Source organism: Candoia aspera, chromosome 18 (genome assembly GCF_035149785.1).
Source record: "Candoia aspera isolate rCanAsp1 chromosome 18, rCanAsp1.hap2, whole genome shotgun sequence".
NCBI lineage: Eukaryota > Metazoa > Chordata > Lepidosauria > Squamata > Boidae > Candoia > Candoia aspera.
This window is the reverse complement of record NC_086170.1, coordinates 6,946,940-6,970,222: the sequence shown is the minus strand read 5'-3', so window position 1 is coordinate 6,970,222 and position 23,283 is coordinate 6,946,940. Positions and strand designations below refer to the sequence as shown.

The 23,283-nt window shown below is 49.9% G+C and overlaps 1 protein-coding gene across 2 annotated transcripts; it reads right to left on the bottom strand.

Annotated features, from left to right (window-relative positions):
- Positions 1-20,280: 20,280 nt before the first annotated feature.
- On the bottom strand, positions 20,281-23,164 carry AURKAIP1 (aurora kinase A interacting protein 1). 2 transcript variants are annotated; one of them, XM_063317734.1, is made up of 4 exons: positions 23,065-23,164; positions 22,753-22,815; positions 21,341-21,810; positions 20,281-20,440 (listed from the first exon to the last, which is right to left on the bottom strand). In XM_063317734.1, exons 2-4 carry the CDS (start codon positions 22,802-22,804, stop codon positions 20,333-20,335), a joined length of 630 nt encoding a protein of 209 aa, XP_063173804.1. In that variant the 5' UTR covers positions 22,805-22,815; positions 23,065-23,164; the 3' UTR covers positions 20,281-20,332. The 2 variants fall into 2 exon arrangements, with proteins under 2 accessions (XP_063173804.1, XP_063173802.1); XM_063317732.1 differs by lacking the exon at positions 23,065-23,164 and adding an exon at positions 23,006-23,050.
- Positions 23,165-23,283: the final 119 nt, after the last annotated feature.

Sequence of the window (23,283 nt, the reverse complement as noted above, 5' to 3'; positions counted from 1 at the left end):
TCGGCCGCGCGCCCGCCTGCGCGCTCTGCCCCCGCGGAGGGCCGCTCGCCCGGGCCCGCACCGGAGACGGTCTCTGCCCCGCGGCTTCTCCCCGCGCGAGCCGCCCCGCCGCGCCGCGCCCCGCCGCCCCCGCCTGCAGGTTCGCAGGCAAAGCTGAGAGGACCGGAATAGAGAGAGCCCGAACAGGAATGCCTTTGCGCTCGCATCATCCATCTCCCTGCCTGGTGCGAACTAGCAGCAGCACCCTCCTGTTCAGGAACACGTGTCAGCACCAACACGGCGTGGAGACTGGTCACGATGTTTCAGGAACGTTGGAACAGGAACCAATGTTCCTGAAATGTTTTTTTCCCCTTGCTTGCATTCCCTATTAACTGAACTCTAATAAAGACCCCTTAGTCAACTGGTTTGGCGCAGCGATGGCGGGCCTCAGAGCGCACTCCACGCAGAGTGGCTCATCGGGTCAAAACGGAAACCTGCCACGGCCAGCTGAAGGGGTGGCGTGCACACATGTTGCAGTGCGGCCTCTCTACCTCGGTCAAAAGCGCCTGCGGGAGTCGAAAGGAAAGGTAGAAACCCACTGAATCTGTGCTCCTCCACCTTGAGAATTTTCAGATAGGTGGACGTCAACCCCCAGAATTCCCCAGCCAGCCATGCGTCGCTGGCTGGGGAATTCTGGGAGTTGACGTCCTGCCCATCTTAAAGTGGCCACGGTTGAGAAACACAGCTTTAAATGAAGAAATAAGCTAGCTAATAAACCAAATAGGCACGCTTCCTTAGGAACCTTAGCCAGCCCATTGTGCAAACATCCAGTCTTCCGCTCTAAGTCGGAAGGCCTGACTTGGGGGGGCCCGCCCGGCCTTGCCCAAGCGGAATGGGGGCGCTCTCACAAAATGGCAGCCACGGGGCAAACCTCCAGAAGCCCACAGAGGGGCCAAGGGCGAGCGAGCCCCAGCCCTTCCCGCCTCCCTCGGCTGCCTTCTAGCAATTCTAGGCGGGTTGGCAGCCTAGGTTAGCTCAGGGACAACGTGGCGGCCGTCGTTGGCACAGCCAGCTGCAAAAAACAAACAAAAAAACAAACAAAATTTCCTGAGGAAAAACGGGGGAGGTCAGGGTCCTCCCTTGCCGATTGCGACTTCCAATTTTCCTGTTTTTTTTTTCCTTTTTTTTACAGAAGGCCTGTGGAGCCCTTCAGAGTTGACTCGGCCCTTTCTTACCCGCCTTTGCTAAGGAATAAAACAACCCTATTTTATATTCGAACAACCCAGGTTGAAACTCGGCAGGGGACCCATTTTAGCGTGCAACCCAGCTTGCTCGGGTTGGGCTTCACGAGTGGGGCGTTGACCCAGCATCATGGTTTGTCAGCCCGGATTCGGGGCTTGGCGTTCCCTGCGTGCCTGCCGACGAGGGCTCCGTCGCCACGGTTGCTCAGCAAGCCGCAGTTAAGCAAACCCTGGCTTAGCGTGAGGCACGGCCTCCTTTCCCTCACGGCCAGCTGTCGCTCGCCCCAGCGTTCCGAACGGGGTTTCCTGCGCCCAGCTGGCCTTTGGCAGGGGCGACGGTGTCACTTCACCCGCCCACGCAGCTCCTGGAGGAGACCCGAGCACAGGCCGCGTTCACACACACCACATAACCAGGGCCTTGGAGCCCAAGGGCCCCCATTTGATGGACTCGGCTACCTGCAACCCAGGAAATCCAAGGCTGCCTTGCTTGGCTAGACAGCAGCCATCTTAAAAGCTATCCAAAGCCATTCCACTTTTGCAGCGGAAAGCTTGCTTGCTTGCTTCCTTCGAAGGTGCTCACGGGATCAAGTGTTTGAGGGAATTAGAGAAGTTTAGATTTAGTGATTTATGGCTTTTTTCCACCACCCATCTCAACAATGACTCTGGGCAGCTTACTTCGCTACTGACTTTCCCCACACGGGGCGGCCGATGTGACCGGCCCTGGCAAGAATTCTAGGAAAGAAGGATTTCTCTGAAAGTAGAAAGCTCGACCAGCAAGACAAAAGGCCCTAGTGTGGCCATCTAGGATCGTGATCATCTTGCTTTCTACCTTTGGGGATCTTTTATGCTGCCCAGAGTCTCTTTGGTCGAGTTTAGCGTCCCGTGTAAATCCTTTGCCTAAATAAATTAAAATAATATCTTTTGAAAGGGGTGGTGAGCCCTCCACCTGCTTTTTAAAAATCCATTTGACTCTCCAGGCTGGCATATATTCCTGTTGCGTCATCTAGCAAGCTATCCTAGATAAAAATAATCCAGTAGGTTTTGGCGAAACCAGACTTCAAATCCCTCAACTCTCATTGGTGCATAATGATGCTGATTCTCCAGGATGTTGGAAGGCAGTGAGGGATTACAAGGTCCTTCCCCGCACACCCACCCCACTGTGGGGCTTCACCTCTCTTAGTGGGACATTTCAGCTGAGCCGACCTCACAGGGTTATAGTGAGATATGGGAGAAAGAGGATTCTGCTTTACTGGCTGGGGATGATGGAAGTTGTAGTCTGACCCTCTCTAAGGATGCCAGCTTGACCACCACCACCACCACCACCACAATGTTCCAAGGTTTACCTTGCCTGGATCCAGCTTTGTAAGCACCCCCCAAAATGGCAGTTCGTTCCTTTGCAACAGAACCAGAAAAAAATTGGGTGCCCGTGACATTCCTGAGGCTCTGTGATCCTCAGCAACACAACACGCCTTTTTCCTCGTCTTAATTCCTCTTCTGCAATAGGTAATCAATTGAAGGATTTGGGGCTTTACAATTTTTCTAACAAGAACGCTGAAAACTGGGACAGAAAAAAGAGCACAACAGACAATGTCTCAGTGGATCAGCTTGAAATGTCCATGTAATGTTGAGGATGGCAATTGAAAGTAAGTGGCATAAACATTTATTTATTTTATTTATTTATCTCATTTATCCCTGCCCATCTCCTCCCATCGGAGGACTCTGGGCGGTTTACGACAATCGATTAAAACCATCACAATAAATACAAAGAGTAAAATACAGTAAAAAATAATATAAATAAAAGTAAAAATAAAGAATCCAAGTGGTGAAGAATCTAAGACAGTCCAAGTGTGGGAGGAGTGGTCTATAGCAAATATAATAATTTAACATAGATTTCTTTAACTATGGCTGACTAAAGCCATAGAGGGTGGATTCATATGGCTCCGGTGAGCTTGGTCTTGATGCAACTGGTTGCAGATATTGGGTCTGCCCACCGTCAACATTTTTAGGGTTACTTTTATTCAAGAAACAGACCAGTTAGAAGCAGGTCAGTTTTATGAAGCACTGAAATACAAGCTTCCTGGCGTTACTGTGTCAGTGAGGTTATTTCTTGGAATGTCAAGGCAGGAAAGTCCAAAGGTTGGCCCCATTTAATGTCTTTTATTATTCATTTGATTTCTTTTGCCTTAGGGGTATCGCTAACAGGATTGGCGAAGTTAGATCCAATAGCGGAACAAACGCTTGAGCTGAGAAGGAAAAACAAGAGTTTCCTTCCGGATCCGTGACTTTTTAGTTTGATTTTTGTTATAGTAGATAGAAATGTATGGAATAGTAGTAGGAAGGGAATAATTAAATAAGTGTTATTTTGGGGTGGGGGAGTTGTTGAGGTTTATATGAATCTTTTTATTTTTTCTTTATTTCTTTTATTTTAAACTGCTGCCTAGCCCGGCTGTTCTGCCTTGGGTGCAGCGAACCTTTTCCCAGAGGGCAGCCAGGAGAACAAGCCACGAGGACGACGGGAGGGTCCCTGACAAGGTTTCGGGCTCTGGACAGACAGCGTGTCTGTGCTGTGTCCTGACTGGGAGGAGGTGAGATCCCAGTTATCCGCTCTGCTGCCCTCCCCACCTGCACTGCAGCCTCCAAACCAGATGGAAATCCCGCTGGTCAGTACGCACGCTGTGGGGCCTCTGCAGCAAGTGAGGAGGACGGGCGGTGGACGACGTGCCTTCCCCATCCGGAGGACAAACGCTGCTGGGCCCGTTTTACCAAGGACGCGGTATTTATTTTATTTATTTTATAAATTTATTCACCGCTCATCTCTCCCCTATGGGGGGGGGGGTATTAAGAGACCAAGTCAAACTATTCGCTATCGGCACCCCCAGGAACCGGATGCTCTTTATTAACTGACTCCACAGCTATGTTGGTAATAAAGAGGGGTGCAGGGCCGAGCCAGTTCTTTCTAAAGTCAACGATGATCTCCTTGGTTTTTTCCACATTTAGAACCAGGCTATTGGTATTACACCAGTCCACCAAGCCCTTCACCAACCCTGTTTCAGCTGGGAAAGCGTCCTAGACCAAGCCAGATCCAGAGATGCTGGGGAGTCCCCGGAAGCTTGGCAGTGAGACAAATCAGCCGTCAACAGGCACGCGGAGAGAGGAACCCCAACTGGGAATAAGTGGAAGCTGCTTTCACTGCTCAGAATGCCTTCTGCGACACCATCTGTCCTCTTTTTTTGGGGGGGGGGAGCAGGAAATCTCCTTCTAGATAAAGCACCCAGACATCATTGCCTCATTTTATTTTCTGAAAATGCCAATGTAGGCCCTGGGAACATTCATGCCAATAAAGGGGACAGAGGCTGGCACGCTGCTTTGCAGCTCACCAGGTTTTGGTTAAATTCTGGCTTTTGTTTTCTGGTTTTTTTACATCAGAATCAGGCGCAGCAGACGCCGTGGTGGACGTCTGCAGGACTCTGGTGGCCACCCCCGTCCCGAACACCGATATATGGGGGTGAACAGAGAATGCAAAGTCAACCCCTGCTATTCAGGGGCCCCAGCCCCCTGCTCCCCCTTTCCTCTATTTCCACCCACACAGGAATTCAGACTCCTCCGCCTGTCTGTTCCCATCGGAAGAGAAGTGAGGAAATTGTGCCGTTCCGGTGAGGCTTTGGGAGAGAAGCTGGGCATAGCGATGGCTGAGTTTGTCTTGTTAATGAAGCCCCTGATGAGGATGGCCAAGTTTGGGGGAGCAGTTGTGACCTCACACTGGCTCCTGCCTCCACTGCTATGAAAGCCACTTGGGGGGAGTGACCTCTGCATTTCGGCGTCTGGGAGCAGAGCGAGCGCACCCAGAAGTTGCTGAGATTCCGTTTGGAATTTGGAAATTTCTGTCGTGGTAGGTAAGAGAAAAAGGAAACCGGGATCGGATCTAAAGGCCCCTCGGTGGCGTTCGTATATTGCGCAATGCTGAATGCTGAAGTGAAAATCATGAACTTTAGTTAAGCATCAAACTCTTATCCATACAAGGATGCTAACCTTGATGCTGAAGAATAGAACGGAGCTGCAGCAGAAGCCTGGGAAGATTTACTGATTGGCCAGTTTTGCTGAGCGTTTCTAAAGCGCCCGATGAAATCAGTGAAGGATCCTAAGAGGTCGCCAGGTGTTGGGAGGGAAACGGCAATGCGGAATTAACTGGAATGTACAGATAGAGTCTAAGGGACTTTATCGCGTTTGCTACACTTAAAACACGGCAACCCTGATTGCCACGTTTAACAATCCAAATACAAAGTATGTTTAATTTAAAAAAAAAAAAAGTTTTCAGGACTCATGTAAAAAAAAAAAAAAAACCCGAAAGGGCCTAATTTCAGTCTGCTCTTGACCTTCTGCAGAGCGATGGCTCGTCTTGAAGACCTGATCGAGGAGCTACATGAGGAGAATGCTCTCCTCCATCGAGAAAACCGAAGGTTGAGAGAGGACCAGAGGAGGTGAGGAATTTCCAGACAGAAACCCTGACTTTCTCTTTCAGAACTTATTAAGGGGGAGTCAAGACCATTTACAGGGTGCAGAAACAAATCAGTCCCTTTCCCAGCGGGCCTTGCGTCTCTTAAAACCTGCAAGGGTCTTCAAGGGCTTTCAGAGAACGCGCCCTCTTGTAGCTGCTGAAAGGGCAAGTTCTCCCATACCAGAGGAAACGGCCTTGGCCCGGAAGAAAACGCGTTTTCCTAAGGTTAGAAGAGAGGCCTAGGCTGCCACGTTAGAAATGCCAGCACTGCCTTTCCTTAAAAGCTAACGAGGAAGCCTGACAATCCCAGGTAACATTTCCGCCCACACAGAAATTCAGACTCCCCCGTCTGCCTGTGCGCATCGGAAGAGAGGGGACCAAGATTGAACCGTTCCGGTGAGGCTTTGGGAGAGAAGCTGGGCATAGCGATGGCTGAGCTTGTTTTACAAATGAAGCCCCTGATGGGGATGGCCAAGTTTGGGGGAGCAGTTGTGACCTCACACTTGCTCACCAGCAGGGTCTAACCCTCACCCTCAATGGAATCAGTAACTGGTGGGTTCCCATCCTAACCGATCGCCAGCTGTTGGAAGAGCAATAGCAACGCGGACTTAATCGACACGTAGAGAGAGATTCTAAGGGACTTTATCGAGTTTACCACATTTCATACACGGCAACACTGATTGCCACGTTCGACAATCCAAATACAAAGTGTCTTTAATTTTTTTTAATTTAAAGAAGTCTTGGTGGTTCAAATAAAAAATACTAAGGGGCCTAATTTCACTCTGCCCTTGATATTTTACAGAAAGACGACAGTGTTTTTAGAGATGTATCTATTAACACTGGAACTCCAGGACAAAAACCACTTCCTGAAAGAGAGGCTGAGGAGGTGAGAAATTTTTTAATTACATCGCCTGGAAAAGAGTTGGGGGAATTTACATTTTTTAAATCCCGTTGCCTGGAACGTTCATGGCCAAGTCGTCCCTCGTTCAGAGATCCAGGGTTGCGCCTCCTCCTCAGCGAAGGGACCCACGCAGGGTCCTGCCCTGAGAAGCAGCTGCTCCCCCTTTCCTCAGCCCCAGCCAGACCACCACGCCCTGCTTGGGGCTGCATCCAGGTGCCCCCAGGAGGGTTTTGGAGCCCAGGTGGATCCAGTGGGGTTGAGCTCTGCTTCGGTTGCAACGGGGAACGGAGGTCCCAGCTTCTAGGGGCAGTTCAGCTGATGGAAGTAACATGGGGAAGCCGTATGTCTCCCACGTGGAACATCAGGCTTGCCCTCTGCTCTCATCCGAAGGACCCTCCTCTGCCAGAGCCGCCCCTCTGGAGAGGCCCGGCTTCCTGACCCGCTGGACAGAGGGAAGACAGCCGTTCCCTGCATCTCTCCCAGACGACGGAGGGCTCTCCTTCGGCGGATGCATTTGGCCACCGTGCGCTCTGTCTTTATGAAATAGATGAAAACGCTGATTTACTCCCAGGGTCGTTAGGCAAGGCCACGGGTCAGTGGGGAAGCCAGCGAGAAGCTGCCAGTCCCGGGCGGGCGAATCCAGGCAGGGGAGGGAGCCAAGGGCTGTGTGTGGGTGCAGGGGAGGCCAGGGGGTGCCGGAGGGGACGTGAGAGGGGCCGCACGGGTCGCAATCGCTGGCTGCTGGCATACCAAGGGCAAAATTGCCCCAATTAGAACACCCGTGCATGGCTACGTGACTTTATGGGGTTTAGTGTGCTTTGCATTTGGATTGTCAGGTAGAACACTCCAATTACAAAGTATGTTTACTTTTTTATTTATTTAAAAAAAAAGCTTGGATGATTCAAGCAAAAAAACCGAGGGGGCTGTTTCACTCTGGCCCTCCTTTTTTGCAGAAGCAACATGGTGATGCTTCCGGGCAGAAGCGCTGCAGCGGGAGAACACATCCCTCTGTGGACAGCTTCGCTGGCTGGAGGAACAGAACCATCGGCTCCTCGGAGAAAATGCGGAGTGGAAGGAAGGGGCGAGCAGGTGAGACACGCCTGAACGGCAGCCCTGAGACTTTCGCCACCAGAGATGTTGCCTGTGGTGAAGGCGGCGGTGGCAGCAGAACCGAGGGCAGCCCCAGGTCTCGGGGGGGTCGGAGGTCACGCGTCCCTTCGCAGGTTGGTTAAAGAACCACCTTGGTAGGCTCAGAGAGCACCAAGGACTCCAAGTAGGCTGCTTTACATTGTAAGCTGCCCGGCCGTGCAACAGGAAAGCAGCTCGTCCCTCAAATAGGTCAGTCGCACCGTTGTCCCAGAGGATGGTTCAGGCCAGAGGAACGGGCACAAGAGTGGAAAATGCCGTTAATGCATTGCGGCTGACTGCTCATGGGAGTCCATGGGGCCTTTCCATAGGGATGCATAGGCTGGGTCTTTCAACGTTTATCTGCTTTCAGGGCGAGACTTTCCTGGCGTCAAAGCAGTTCTCCTTAGAGTTGACTAAGGATATTTTGCTATTGCCCCTGATTCGTATCGAACCTTCTGATTTTTACAGACTTGAAACAGAGAGCCGCAAAAAGGACAGACCGGGGGCACCCCCCCGAGGACCCAGGGAGAGCTGGGAGCACCCACCGATTGCCTCCAGGATTTCGGAGACCAGCATGCTCGGCCGTCCACCTCGGGCATGGGAAGCAGCAGGGAGCGAGCCATCTGCGTGGCACCTGCTCGCTCCAAGAGCTACTCGGGGCACGGATGGCTTCACGCGTCTGTGGCATCCGTGGGGAAGATGTGCGTGCGGCTTCAAGAGTCCCTGGACAACCTCCTCTTGTCGCACTGCAAGCTGCCAGGGGCAATGGCCAACAGCATCACGCGTCTCTTCCACTGACAGGAGGGGGGTCGTGGCATTGTCGGCGACCTCGTTTTGTGGAGACCTCGGTTGGCCTGCAGACGCTTCGCCACCCGAAGAGGCAACGCCATCCGGGCCGGGGAGGGTGGAGTCTGCTCCCTGTTTGTGTGCAGCTGCTCGCCCTGCCAGTGGGGGGCAGTGTGTGGTGTCCTCCTGGGCAGCGCCTTGGTGAGGGCCATTTTCCGCCTGACCGTTTGCCTGGCGTTGGTCCCCACTGATCAGCTGGGGGGAAGGGGGCGTCCCGGCCTCCCTGCTTCCCTCTCAGCTCCTTGGAATGGCGTGTGAACGGGGTTTGTCCCCACGTGTCTGTTGGTGGCTGGTCTGTCTGAATGCCCAGTCCATCTTCTACATCGAGGCCTTTGGTTTCCCAGAGGCACAGTGGTGGGGAGCTGATGGAGCTCATTCTGGAAATCAAGACCATTTCACTTGCCTTCGTTTCAGAACGGGTTATACGCTAAGACTGTTTTACTGTTTATCGTATTTTAAGCATCCCACAAGTCCCTCAAGACGATGTGGCTCTGCGGCCAGGCCTGGGAGTCCCAGGGACATCTTGCAATGGCCCCCGACCGGGGTTAACACTGCGGCTATTATGTCGCCTAGCTGGGCAACGAAACGCCTGCAAGCAGCCACCAAGCTCAGGGAGCCCCGAGGACGCCGCAGTTCCACCCTGAGCCACAGAGATTCTCTTCTGTTAAATTTCATTCTGGAAATACAATAAAATTGTTTTATCCTATTTAACCCAGATTCGGCTCCGTATCTTTCTTGTGGAGCTCAGCCTACAAGGCGAGACAACCCATTCAGGAATGCTTCAAAGAGTTTCTAAATGTGGGGGAAAAAACTTTAAATGCATGAAAGACTTAATCCAGGAGCAGCCAGTCCTAAGCAAACCGAACATTTTCACACCCAAGTTAAGCTCAGAGAAAATGTAAGAATAATTTCCAATCTACTAAGCAAAATATCTGATGGTTTGCCTAGTCTGAGAGGCAGAAATTGTTCAGCTGGTAACTCCAGAAACACAGCTGCCTCTTAGATCCAGGATGTCTTTTCCTCCTGTGGTTTTCCTTATTTCCAAAATGAGGCCCTTAAAGCTGTAAACTGAAGATGAGATTGAACTGCATTGAACTGCATTGCTTAAACCCCTCTGCTTTTTTTCTGCATGCCCACAGTGAAAATAACAATAAGCAGCTGGTAGCAGCAAAAGAAGGGAGGGGAAGACATTTTCAGCAGAAAAAATGCAAAAGATGTAAAGACAGCAGCTTCCTTTCTCTCCTGCTTCTCTTCTCTTTTACCATCTCCTCCCCTTCATGCCGCAAACTGGGCTTCTGCTTCAGACTGCTGGCTGACCATCTTAGGTTCTATCTACCTACCTACCTACCTACCTACCTATCACCTATCTATCTACTTCTAGCACATATCATGAAGATGGGTCAGTCTTCCATTGTAAGAGCCAATGTCCTGAGTTCCTCGTAGAGGAATGGGATTTGGCCCACTTAGCTAGACTATTAACAAGATTTACACAAGCCATTTTCACTGAGGCGCTGCTGTGCCAGATTCCCACCAACGGTTGGTGGATCTGATCTTCTGCTTCCAGCTTCTTGGCTGTGCAGACCCCTTCCATGCCGAGCCTCAGCCACCTCAGAGTGAGCCAAATGCAGCTACATCTCCAGATTGTCTATCTAAAGTATTAACACAAAAGCACACTCATAAACAACTCTCGGAAGGGCACGGAATGCAGCTTCCTGAGAATCTCAAGGTGTTCGTTACATTTAAAAACAGGCACCTTTGTTGTGTAGCTCAAGTAGGTGGCAATGCTGAGCTGACCTGTGTTGATCTGAAAAAGCTAAGCAGGGCCAGGCCTCGTTAAGAGCTGGCTGGGAGACTACCAGGAAAAATATCCTACAAGAAGGCAAAGTATAGTTGCCCAACTCGGAGGAGTTTTTAACCTTTACTTTGCCGTGTAGGGAATGTACCTGCCAAAATATTGGAATCTGGACTTGAACTTCATTGGTGGTCTTTAACACCACTGGTACAAGAAGCGTGCCAGCTTTGCACTTTCAAGTTGAATTCATGATGCAGTAAATCAAAGGCAAGTGGAATTCAATAATGCCCCTCTGTATTGCTGCCAGAAATTCCGGGTATCCACACCTGACATCAACCATCAATTCTTTGACGTCTTGGACTCTTATGTAACAGAGATGATCCTGCCTGCACCAAGACGGGAGGCCCCTCCAGATGGTGGCCTCAGGGGCCCCATCCGGTCGCACTTGAAAGCCAGGCAGCGCCTCAATCACACTGCGGAGGCCGGCACCTTGACTTCCCGCCTCAGTGTAAGCCACCTGGGAGACCAAAGATTGACTGACTGCAGTTACACAGAATCTGGTGCCAAAGGCGGGTGGCAATGCAGTGGCGAGGGTCTCATTTTAAAATTCACGTTAGGGCAGTATATCATTATAAAGTCTACCAAAAATGTCCCAAAAGAATGGGTAAGGTCTGGGCTCTCTAGGCCTCTTCACCAACTTCGACGCATACCAAGGCAGAAAAACAAGCTTTCAATGATGCAGCTTCAAATGAAGAAGTTTCCACGACAAAGGACACTCTCTTTGGTTCTGATTTTGAACCACGTTCCAAATTCTGAAAGTGGCGGATTTTAGTGTATTTTGGGGATCAATTACATGAGTGCATAATGAGGAAATCTGCAGAAACATTTGGACTAAACAAAGTTCTCTACCTCTAGGCTAAATCAAGCCTTTTCTTTTCAATGAGACGGATGAGTTTTATATTGTCTCAGAACAGTTAGCAAGTGAGCTGCGTTTAGGATCACCAAGATAAAATTCACTCAAATTCCAGGTATCATCAACATCCCTATTGTGCTCATCCTATCCTGGGACACTCTCCTTGATTCCTGTAGCTCAGAGCGCAGCTGGGAAACCTGACTTTCTTGCTGACTGATCTGGTGTGTATGCAAATGAGTCTGATTACTCCCTTGTTCTCTGAGGAACAAAAGGAAGAAATAAACCAAAACGAGAACCTAAAATATTCCGGAGCGGACAGCTCGGTTATAAAGGTGAGAAGGATGGTTGCGATCGAAGCACTCAACGAGTTGCGAAAATCACTGCCAAAGATGCAGTTTTGCAGTTATGGAAAAAAGTCTACGTGCTATTGGAAGGGTAGTTATTGGATAAGTAAGTATAACTTACTTATTTTAATTTACTGGATAAAAGTTTGGGAGACGGGTCTACTGATTCTTATAGGCCATGGTGCATTTGGTCTTCGAGGGTGGTATGCCTCCAAGGGCCAGGAGAAGGGGACAAAGAAGAAGAAGAAGAAGAAATGTCACCATGCCCTGCTCGAGGCGTCCTCTTTGATTCTTTGGCTGGAAGTCCTGAAACAAGAGTTCCAATGGCCAGACCGGGCCTCTTCCATTCTCAGCTGATGGAAAACTCTTCTTGTCCAGCCCTGCCATGATACTTAAGATAATTCTCGATTTCATTCTGAAATCATAGCCTGTCTCAAGGTCTTTCAGTGAGCCTAACTGAATAACTGAACGTGACTTACTGGAACTACAGTGAAATCCTACGGTAGACATGCCCAATTGTCTCCTTGTCAGGGACATCCTCGAGGGTCAAAAAAGTCAAGATGTGACTGTATGATCTAAGCCATTGATCACAGCTTCCATTGCCCAACTGCAGCCACCACTGTGACTTTTTTGACTCTTCCTGTGGATGCCTCTGCTATTGACTGACTGACTGGACTTCTATGATTACTTATCAATAATTGGGCCCAATTTCTGAACAAAACAGAACGTATTAGGAACATGATCCAACTGGTGAAGTAAGGACGAGACATTTAAATCACATCCCGGGCAGATAGGAGGAGGATCTGAATCCTTCCCTCATCTAATGGTTTTTCCTGAAATTGCATCCTTGTCAGGGGAAAAAAAGAACAACACAGGCAAGATTTTAGCTTTTACTGCCCACTGTACCATACAACATCTCAGTTCTAGCTTTAGAGAAATGAGATATGACCCAGGTTTGACACAAATGCGTCACTTTCACAACTGAGATAGCCCTATTAGATTTGGGATGGGCTAGTTAGAAACGGAGCAACGTATCTGCACCTAAGCCTTGGTGATTTTAAAGGGTCCAATCGGTGTGGAATTGCCTTGCCCAGGAATATGTTCAGTAACAGTGGCTACCAGCTCTGGAAAAAAATGGGGCTACGGTTAAATCCAAAAGCACTCCATCCTGTGACAAGGGAGGCAAAATTCAGGGTAAAAGCAACGGCAGCGTGGTGGCCGGGATGACGTTCTCACCCGTTGGTTACACGCAGCCTGACCTGACTATGCTGCTGCCCCGACCGCAGACACATTCGCACACTTCCAGATTTGGGGTGAAGGTAAGTGACTTGAAGGGCAACTCACGCAATGGGGCAAGCACTGTTTCTGACTCCTGACTCCGCCTTGTTTTCAAACGCAACACGTCTGTTTCCGGCTCCCGCAGAGACTTTCTTGGAAAAAGCAGAGGGAGCAGAGGGCAGGCTGCAGGTACAGACACCGGCAACGCCTTCACAGTCCTGTGTCTTCCTGTCCAAACTGTCTCCATAACGCAGGAGGAGATTTCGGAGTTCCTTGAAGACACCTTCATGGACCTGCACCGACTTTTGCAGCTCTTCAACCTGGCAGTTGGATTCCTTCAGCATTTCCTCCTGAAGTAGGCTGTCTCTGTTCAGTTGATCACTCGCAGCCCTCAGCCTGCTGCTGAGATCCTTTTGCATTTGAGATGCCTTTCGTCTGTGGTCATCAAAGATCATGATGACCACACTTCAAAACACTGTTATTATAGAGCAGGTTTGCGTTCTCATCCCCATCATAACGACATCCTGAGCAGAAGTTCACCACAGTTCCAAAGCATCAATCTTCCTTCTCTCAGCCTTCCTGATGGTCCAGCTCTCGCAGCCATACGTTACTACGGGGAACACCATTGCTTTAACTATGCGGGCCTTTGTTGTCAGCGTGATGTCTCTGCTCTTACTATTTTATCAAGATTGGTCATTGCTCTTCTCCCAAGGATTAAGCGTCTTCTGATTTCCTGACTGCAGTCAGCATCTGCAGTAATCTTTGCACCTAGAAGCACAAAGTCTGTCACTGCCTCTACGTTTCTCCCTCCATTTGCCAGTTATCAATCAAGCTGGTTGCCATAATCTTGGTTTTTTTTCAGGTTTAGCTGCAAGCCAGCTTTTGCACTTTCTTCTTTTACCTTCATCATAAGGCTCCTCAGTTCCTCTTCGCTTTCAGCCACCAAAGCAGTATCATCTGCATATCTGAGATCGTTAATGTTTCTTCCAGCGATTTTAACTCCAGCCTTGGATTCCTCAAGCCCAGCATGTCGCATGATGTGTTCTGCGCACAAGTTGAATAGGTAGGGTGAGAGTATACAGCCCTGCCGTACTCCTTTCCCAATCTTAAACCAGTCCGTCGTTCCGTGGTCTGTTCTTCCTGTTGCTACTTGGCCGTTATACAGATTCCTCAGGAGGCAGACAAGATGACTTGGTATCCCCATACCGCTAAGACTTGCCACAATTTGTTATGGTCCACACAGTCAAAGGCTTTAGAATAGTCAATAAAACAGAAATAGATGTTCTTCTGAAACTCCCTGGCCTTTTCCATTATCCATCAGATATTGGCAATTTGGTCCCTAGTTCCTCTGCCTTTTCTAAACCCAGCTTGTACATCTGGCAATTCTCGCTCCATGAATTGCTGAAGTCTACCTTGCAGGATCTTGAGCGCTACCTTACTGGCATGTGAAATGAGTGCCACTGTTCGATAGTTTGAACATTCTTTAGTGTTTCCCTTTTTTGGTATGGGGATATAAGTGGACTTTTCCCAATCTGATGGCCATTCTTGTGTTTTCCAAATTTGCTGGCATATAGCATGCATTACCTTGACAGCATCATCTCGCAAGATTTTGAACAGTTCAGCTGGGATGCCGTCGTCTCCTGCTGCCTTGTTATTAGCAATGCTTCTTAAGGCCCATTCAACCTCACTCTTCAGGATGTCTGGCTCTAGCTCGCTGACCACGCCGTCAAACTATCCCCGATATTGTTATCCTTCCTATACAGGTCTTCTGTATATTCTTGCCACCTTTTCTTGATCTCTTCTTCTGTTAGGTCCTTGCTGTCTTTGTTTTTGATCATGCCCATTTTTGCCTGGAATTTACCTCCAATGTTTCTAATTTTCTGGAAGAGGTCTCTTGTCCTTCCTATTCTATTGTCTTCTTCCACTTCGGCGCGTTGCTTGTTTAAAAATAATTCCTTATCTCTTCTGGCTAACCTCTGGAATTTTGTATTTAATTGGGCATATCTCCCCCTATCGCTGTTGCCTTTTGCTTTCCTTCTTTCTTGGGCTACTTCTAGTGTCTCAGCAGACAGCCACTTTGCCTTCTCGGTTTTCTTTCTTTGGGATGTATTTTGTTGTCGCCTCCTGAACAATGTTGTGACCTTCTGTCCGTAGTTCTTCCGGGACCCTATCTACTAAGTCCAGTCGCTTAAATCTATTCATCACCTCCACTGCATATTCCTTAGAAATATTAGTGAGCTCATACCTAGCCGATCTGTGGGTCTTCCCTAATCTCTTTAGTCTGATCCTAAATTGTGCAATAAGAAGTTTGTGATCTGAACTACAGTCAGCTCCGGGTCTTGTTTTTGCCGACTGTACAGATGTCCGCCACCTTTGGCTGCAAAGGATGTAGTCAATCTGATTTTGCTGTTGTCCATCTGGTGAACTCCACGTATAAAGCCGTCTCTTAGGTTGTTGGAAGAGAGTGTTTGTTATGCAGAGTGAGTTGTCTTGGCAAAATTCTATCAGCCTATGTCCTGCTTCGTCTTGTTCTCCCAGGCCATGGTTACCTGTAATTCCAGGTGTCATTTGACTGCCCACCTTAGCATTCCAGTCTCCCGTGATGAAAATAACATCGCTTTTAGGCGTGTTGTCCAGCAGGTCCTGCAGATCCTCATAGAACTGCTCTACTTCAGCTTCTTCAGCATCTGTGGTTGGGGCGTATACTTGGATCACTGTGATGTTACATGGCTTGCCCCGAATTCGAATTGAGATCATTCTATCGTTTTTTGGATTGTATCCAAGCACTGCTTTAGCCACTTTACTATTAATTATGAAGGCTACTCCATTTCTTCTGTGGTCCTCTTGTCCACAGTAGTAGATCTGGTGGTCATTTGATGTGAAGTGGCCCATTCCAGTCCATTTCAGTTCACTGACGCCCAAAATGTCTATCTTTAATCTTGACATCTCACCAATAACCACATCCAATTTGCCCTGGCTCATAGATCTTACATTCCAGGTTCCAATGGTGTGTTGATCCTTAGACCATCGGATTCGCCGTTCACCACCAGCACCGTCGGCCGCTAACCGTCCTTTCGGCTTCGAGCTAGCTGCGTCACCACGTCTGGGGCTAGTTGAACTCATCCTCTGTTCCTCCCCAGTAGCATTTTGACCATCTTCCGACCTGGGGGTCTCATCTTCCGATGGCATACCGACATATCTCTGGCTGTACTGATCCATTTAGTTTTCACAGCAAGAGTACTGGGGTGGGTTCCCCAGGGATCGCATTCAGTCTGACCTCTCTGCCGTGACCTTCCCGACTTGGGTGGCCCTTCACGGTTTAGCTCTTGGCGTCACTGAGGTACGCACGACGAAGTCACGATCCTTTGCTGAAGTCATTCCTTGTAAAACCTGCAAAAAACGATTATTTTATTGGGACGTAATAAGGCAAGTCCATAAATGTCCTGACAAACCCTATCGATCAAAGGACGTTACACGGGTTGTGGCTTATATTTCATGCTACGGAAAAGGCCGAGCGGTTGGCAGCTGACAAACGCGGGGCCTCCCCAACGGACGGCGCCCCCCGCGGGCGTCGCCAACGCCTCTTCCCGCCAACGCCTCCGCGCGCCCTTTCTCACTTCGGCCGGCCTGCTCTTCTGCGCGGGAGCCAATCGCCTCTCCCGCCTCCTTCCTCGCGCGCTGATAGGCGGGGCTGCCTCTGCCTCCTGCCTGTCTCCGCCCTCCCCCCTCAGACCCCGCCCCCGCCCTGACTCCGCCTTCAAAGATGCTAATTTCCAAGCATCTTCCGCGGAGTGAGAATCGACCCCCGGCGGGTCGGGCGGGATCGCTGCGATTCCCGCTCCTCCCCCGCGGTTTATGCGGCGCGGATGACCTCCCTTCACGTCCACACACGGAGCGGATCCCACGTCCTGTGCTTCGTTCTCCTTTTGTGCCCCTTTTGTCCCCCTTCCTAAGCAAGCAAAGAGGCTCAGTCGAGTCCGCCGAAAGGGCGCCCGACACTGCAGGGCCGGCTTTTCCTCCTCACTCCCCGGGAAGAAAGGAGAAGGGGAAAGACGCTGAGCGCCCCGGGGAGCGAGGGAGGGAGCGAGGGAGGCGGCGCGGCCGAGGGGTCTGTGTGTGTGTGTGTGCGTGCGTGCGTGTGTGAGTGTGTGAAGAAGGGGGGGGACAGGGCAGGCGGCCTCCTGGCCCACCTCGCAGGGCGGGCGTTTTGGGGCGCGCGGGCGGCGCTCCCCCCTCCCCCTTCCCGAGAGCCTTTGCGGGAGCTGAGGCGAACGCCGCCTGCTCCTCCTCCGGGGCCGGCCGGCCGGCCGCCCGCCCACCGGGACCCCCACCCAACCAACGGGGCCCCTGGGAAAGCCGGAGCCCGGGGTCGCTGCACCGGCCCCGCCCCCTACCTGCGACGCGGCTCGGGCGCGGCGGCGGCGGCGGCGACGACACTCGGCGGCGGCCTCGCCGGAACTCCCGGCCGGCGTCAGGTCGAGCCCCGACGACGCAGCCCGGTCGGCGGAGCGCCGAGCCACGGATCGGCCCGAGCGGCCGCCCTGCTGGGGAGGCGTGGCGAAGGAGAGGGCGGTGGGTGGGTTGCCGGGGCGACGGCCGGGCGGCGCGTGGGGGCGTGGCTCCCCGCGGCGCGGGCAGGGCGGGCGGCGCGAGGCGTGAGCGTGCTCCGGGAGGGGGCGGCGTCGAGCCACGCTCGCCCGGGCGGTCCTGGGATGGGGGACCACCAGGAGACCGCAGGGAGGCGGGAGGGAAGGCTGCTGGAAAGCGCTCGGCATCGCAACCAAGACAGTCATACCACCACCACCCAGGAGGGGCATTATTAGCGTTGCCTCCGAGTTGGTGCCTCCCGGGTTGCGAAGGGCAGGGCAGTGGGGGCTCGGCGGCCCTTCAGTTCCGGAGCTTGAGCCCTGTTCACCCAGGCTGGGAGGAGAGAGACTCCAGTGACGTCTGGAGCAACAGAGGTTCACCAGGCCTGAAAACGGGGAGTTTGAATAAACATGTGCAGGAATCATCATCAGTCCATTAATTGAATAACCCATGATTGGTTGGGTTCACAACATGCGAAGTGTAGCCTTAGTCTGTGGCCGCAGCAAGAGGAGCGTACTTCAGGGTAGGCGAAGACGCCTAGGTGTGGGTGACGCTCTCCGGAGATCTGGGAGTCCTCTTTTGGTCTAAATATGAGATGTGCTTCGTATGCTAAACTGTGGATTGATGGACCGTGGTTTATTGAATGAACCCCAATTGGTTTGGTTCGTGTGCTGTCAGATCCTCAGAGCCTCTCAAACGCCTTACGGCTTTTGCAATGTGTGAATCCAACCGTCTATTGCGGTGAAAAACACCCCAAAGCAGTTCTTACATCAGGCTCAGCCACTGGTCGCATCTGCGGGACTCACATGGATAGTCTCGGGTAGCATTTGAACCTTGGGAGAAATTGTCATCAACGCAAAGTATCTTAGCCATAGATTACCTGAGAATAAACTAGAATAGTACAGTAGAGCAGTGTTTCTCCACCTCGTCAACTTTAAGATGTGTGGACTTCAACACCCAGAATTCCCCAGCTGGCTGGGGGTTTCTGGGAGTCGAAGTCCACACATCTTAAAGTTGCCGAGGTGGAGAAACACTGCAGTACGGTATTCTAGTTAAAGGGACAGTAACTTAGCTTCTCTTTAGTCTCCCATTTCATTGGAACCTGCAAGAGAGGGTTACTTTGAAGATTTTTTTTTCAATCTGTAGCTACTAAAACGATTGCCTAGAGCATCTGCAAAAATCACATCAAATCTGCAGTCTCGTTTGGACAGGTTGGAAGATCGGCTGAGAGGAACAACACTGACCTAGAGCCAGCAGTGTGAGACAGCTGCGAAAAAGGCTAATGCAATTCCGGCTGCATTAGAAGAAGGATGTCATGTGAAGGACGCCATTATTTCCCGCTACTGGAGTCCTGCCCTGGAGGGTGGGTGTGTCTATTGGAAACGAGGTGCCTTCGTGCCGTAGGAACTCATAACGCAAGATGGAAACTTGATCACGTCTGTGGGCGATAGTTCTATGCCATAATCCAGCACCGACATCTGGATTTCCGTAATTTGACAAGGCTGTTTGCCTAGCATCCCTTCCAACACACCTGGCTGAATCCTGAAGGCTTAATTTGCTTCTAAAAACACAGCCTGCCTGCTCAAATTGGGAATGCGACACAGTTATGCCAACTTTCGAAAACTTCACCCACCCACGCAGCTCCTGGAGGAGACCCGAGCACAGGCCGCGTTCACACACACCACATAACCAGGGCCTTGGAGCCCAAGGGCCCCCATTTGATGGACTCGGCTACCTGCAACCCAGGAAATCCAAGGCTGCCTTGCTTGGCTAGACAGCAGCCATCTTAAAAGCTATCCAAAGCCATTCCACTTTTGCAGCGGAAAGCTTGCTTGCTTGCTTCCTTCGAAGGTGCTCACGGGATCAAGTGTTTGAGGGAATTAGAGAAGTTTAGATTTAGTGATTTATGGCTTTTTTCCACCACCCATCTCAACAATGACTCTGGGCAGTTTACTTTGCTACTGACTTTCTCCTCGCGGGGCGACCAGCCCTGGCAAGAATTCTAGGAAAGAAGGATTTCTCTGAAAGTAGAAAGCTAGACCAGCAAGACAAAAAAAAAAAAAAGCCCTAGTGTGGCCATCTAGGATCTTGATCATCTTGCTTTCTACCTTTGGGGATCTTTTGTGCTGCCCAGAGTCTCTTTGGTCGAGTTTGGCGGCCTGTATAAATTCTTTACCTAAATAAATTAAAATACAATCTTTTGAAAGAGGTGGTGAACCCTCCACCTGCTTTTTAAAAATTCATTTGACTCTCCAGGCTGGCAGATATTCAATTTCTGTTGCGTCATCTAGCAGGCTATCCTAGATAAAAATAATCCAGTAGGTTTTGGCGAAACCAGACTTCAAATCCCTCAACTCTTCTCTTCTTTTCTCAACATTTTTACCCAATTTCCTGCTTCTTTAACAGCTTGCTTTCCCAAGTGGCTTTCAGTGAGAAAAAGATTTGCTAGGAAACAGTTTTCATCTTTGCTGGTTGTTCGCATGCAGCGGGAAAAAGGTTAAAGCATGTTTTCTTTTTCAAGTTAGAATTTTGTTACTTGCACCATGGTAGAACTCCACAAGAAAAAAGATAAAGAAGTTTGCACTCTGACAGGGTGACGGAAGTTACCTGGGTTTCTAATCTCCTGCTAAGGGACTCGGCATTACTCACTATTTTTTCTTCCCAATCTGCAATAGGGAGAGAACTACACTATTCAACATTGCAAGGTTGCCATACGGACGACTGTTACAAGGCTCCATTTCAATGCCATACGCTGGGAGGGAAGAAGCAAATCACCTTTGTCTTTTAAATAATGTTTTTAATTAAAGAAAATTCTACTCAAAGCAGGATCAAGGTTTCACATTTCTGAGATAAATCTTCGGTGTTACCCATCCCTCTGGGGGTGTTTTCAAGCCGGCTTTCTTCCATATCCTTTTCAGCTCATTTTCAAATTTTTTCTATAGAGAAAGGAGAAACAGAAAATCAAAGTCTAAGTTAGAAACTGTGCTCTAATTCAGAGAATTCAGGGCACGTGGTCTAACAGAGTTTTGGCTGTAATCTTACAGCACCATGTCCCCAGGTATAAGATCTCCACTCACCTTATTGCCGAGCAAATGAAACATTACCCTTCCAATGCTGAAGGATAAGCCTCTTAGCAATCGGAAAGGCAAAAGAATTAAAATTATGTTAAAACAATCTAACACCACCCTGATAACTGCAGGGTTTTACCCAAAGCCCTGTGAAATTAACTTAGCTTTAACTAGCTTCCAGAAGGCTGTGAACAACGCAGCCTCCAATGGGAAGCCATTTCAGAGATTCTGGGCCATCCCAGAGATACAAAGCCTCTGGGCCTCACTTTTAGGAATGAGGCATTGCTAACATTTTATCTCGGGGAGATGCCCCGAGCAGGTCAGATTTGGTCGAAAGTACCCAGGTACCAATTTTTTCGTATCTACAATCCTAGAAATGCCCAGACAAAATTGGAGTCTCTCGAGATATTTCACATCTGTTTTTAACCACCCCCAATGGTGGCCCAACCCATTTTTGGTCGCACCACTTAGGATCATGCTATGTTGGTAGCTGGATTAAAACCATGGCCAGAGACAAGTGATTGAGTGAATCATGACTATACAATGTTCCCGCATAGAGGTACACGTACAGTTGATGCGCGTTCACCAAGAGAGGAGAGACTCAGCTATGTTTATTTTTTCATTTTATTATTCACGTTTCTATCACCGCCCATCTCCCCCTAAAAGCTGTTGTGCAGACGCAAAGTGCTCTTCATCCAGAAGCAGAAGGGTGATCAGAGTTCAACTGCCCGCATTGCCTGGCTACCAGAAATTACCTCCCCAACTCACCTGTTTCCGCCACAGCCGCTTTTCCAAGACTTTTTTCCGCAAAAATTTCGTTCGTTTCATCAGCTTCCGGTACTTGTGTTTATTCATCTTCCTCCTCCGGATCTTTAAAATGTTTCTGCATTGCATTCTGGGCTGGTTCATCTCCCCTCCTTGCTCTGCCTCCTCCTCCTCTGCCTCAGTGCCTCCGGAAGGAGCAGGGAAATCATACTGCTGGGGTGGTTGGGAACCTCTCTTGTCATGAATGTTTATGATGCCTCCATTTTTAGGAAGGAAATACTGGACCGTCAGCCAGCTTTCAAGGGGGGAGATGGACATCTTGCGAGGTACCAGTATTTCTTCCAGTTCAGGGTCAAGTGTAAAATACTGGTGGGGATGGGCTCCATTTTTGCTCGAGGGATGCGTGCTGTAACTTGCCAAAACTGATGCTCTAGGAAGTGGAAGGGGAACAGATGGTCTTGACAGAAAGCGCCCTATGGACAAGTGGAATGAATGAATGAATAAATAGGTATTTATTTCATAAACAGATATTTGTGAGAATGTTTATATATCATTTCCCTAGGCTGTCTGCACAACACAGCAAGCATGACCCAAAATTGCAGCTCGCCTGTGTGAATCTGCACAGAGAAACAGAAGGCACGTGTGTAATCATCCCCCAACACTCCCAAGTAGGATTCGTACAACACACTTAATCTGAAACCCAGATTAACAAAACAGTTGTTATATTCCCCCACATGCAAGGCTCAAACAAACAAACTCATTGATGGCTTGTTCACATAGTCTGCTACGACAGTGGCCAGGTTTCCCATAACATGCATCCCTCTCAATTAAGAAAAGGCCACCTGCTGTCAAGGCTCGGCTAGACAGCAAACTTTGTTAATCCAAGGAGAAGAAAAAGAATACTGTGAACATGTGCAATTTTACATTTTTAACCCACTTAAGATAACCACAGCCGCCACTACAGATTCAGTGGAGTTTCTTTCTGCTTCCCTAGCTGCATTGTTGACCCCAGGACCTCCAGCTAAGCATCCTTATTCAATCTTGGCTGATCTCAGAATGTCAAGCAGAGATGGGCCTGGTAAGCCCTTGGATGGGATACCACCAGGAAATCACAGGGTGGCAGGCCAGACTGGGGGGATAACTGAAAAAAAAACACAGAAGTTGGCAGTGCCAAACCTCTCCAGTAGCACTGCCAAGGAAACCACTTCTACCTGGTTGTGTCCTCACAAAGACCAAGAACTGAATGCGATTCAGAGAATGGTTTACCTCTTTGACTCCAGCGAAAGAATGATAGGCAATGGGAAAGGCCTTTTTCTGCCCCAAATACTGCCCACCACCACCCCAATCACAGAAAAGCCTGTCGCCAAATGGGAAGATATCCGACACCCTCGACTCCTGGCAAAGGTCGTATTTACCTGCACACCGCGATGCCTTCACGAGGTGAGCCGTCAGCCGAGAGACCAGCATGTCGAGGCCGGCTAGTAGAAACGAGAAAGAAAAGGGCCGTCAGATGAACGCGGAGGCCAAGCGCCCGGGCCTTCGAGGCTTTAGAAGGGCCAGACCCCATTTTGAAAGGAAAGAAACAGGAAGCGTTGCGCGCGCGCTCTCCCACGAATTTGTATACCCACAAGGATGTACATCTACACACACGCATAAATATGTAAATACACATATACAAAAATGCCTCGGACACCCATAAGCTTATTCCTCCTCGCAGACGCGCTTACCATCAACTTGAACTCGGGGAAACAATACGAGAATACACTTGCGGTAGGGCGTCTCGGTCCGGCAGTTTTATAGTCCCTCCCGGAAACGCGTGCTCAAGCGGCAGGTTCCTCTTCTGTATTCCCATTATTGTCTCTGCTTCCCTCTAGTGATCAAATAGCGCAGGAGATTGACGACGACAGATAGGGTTAGGGTTATATATACTTATATATTAAATATTA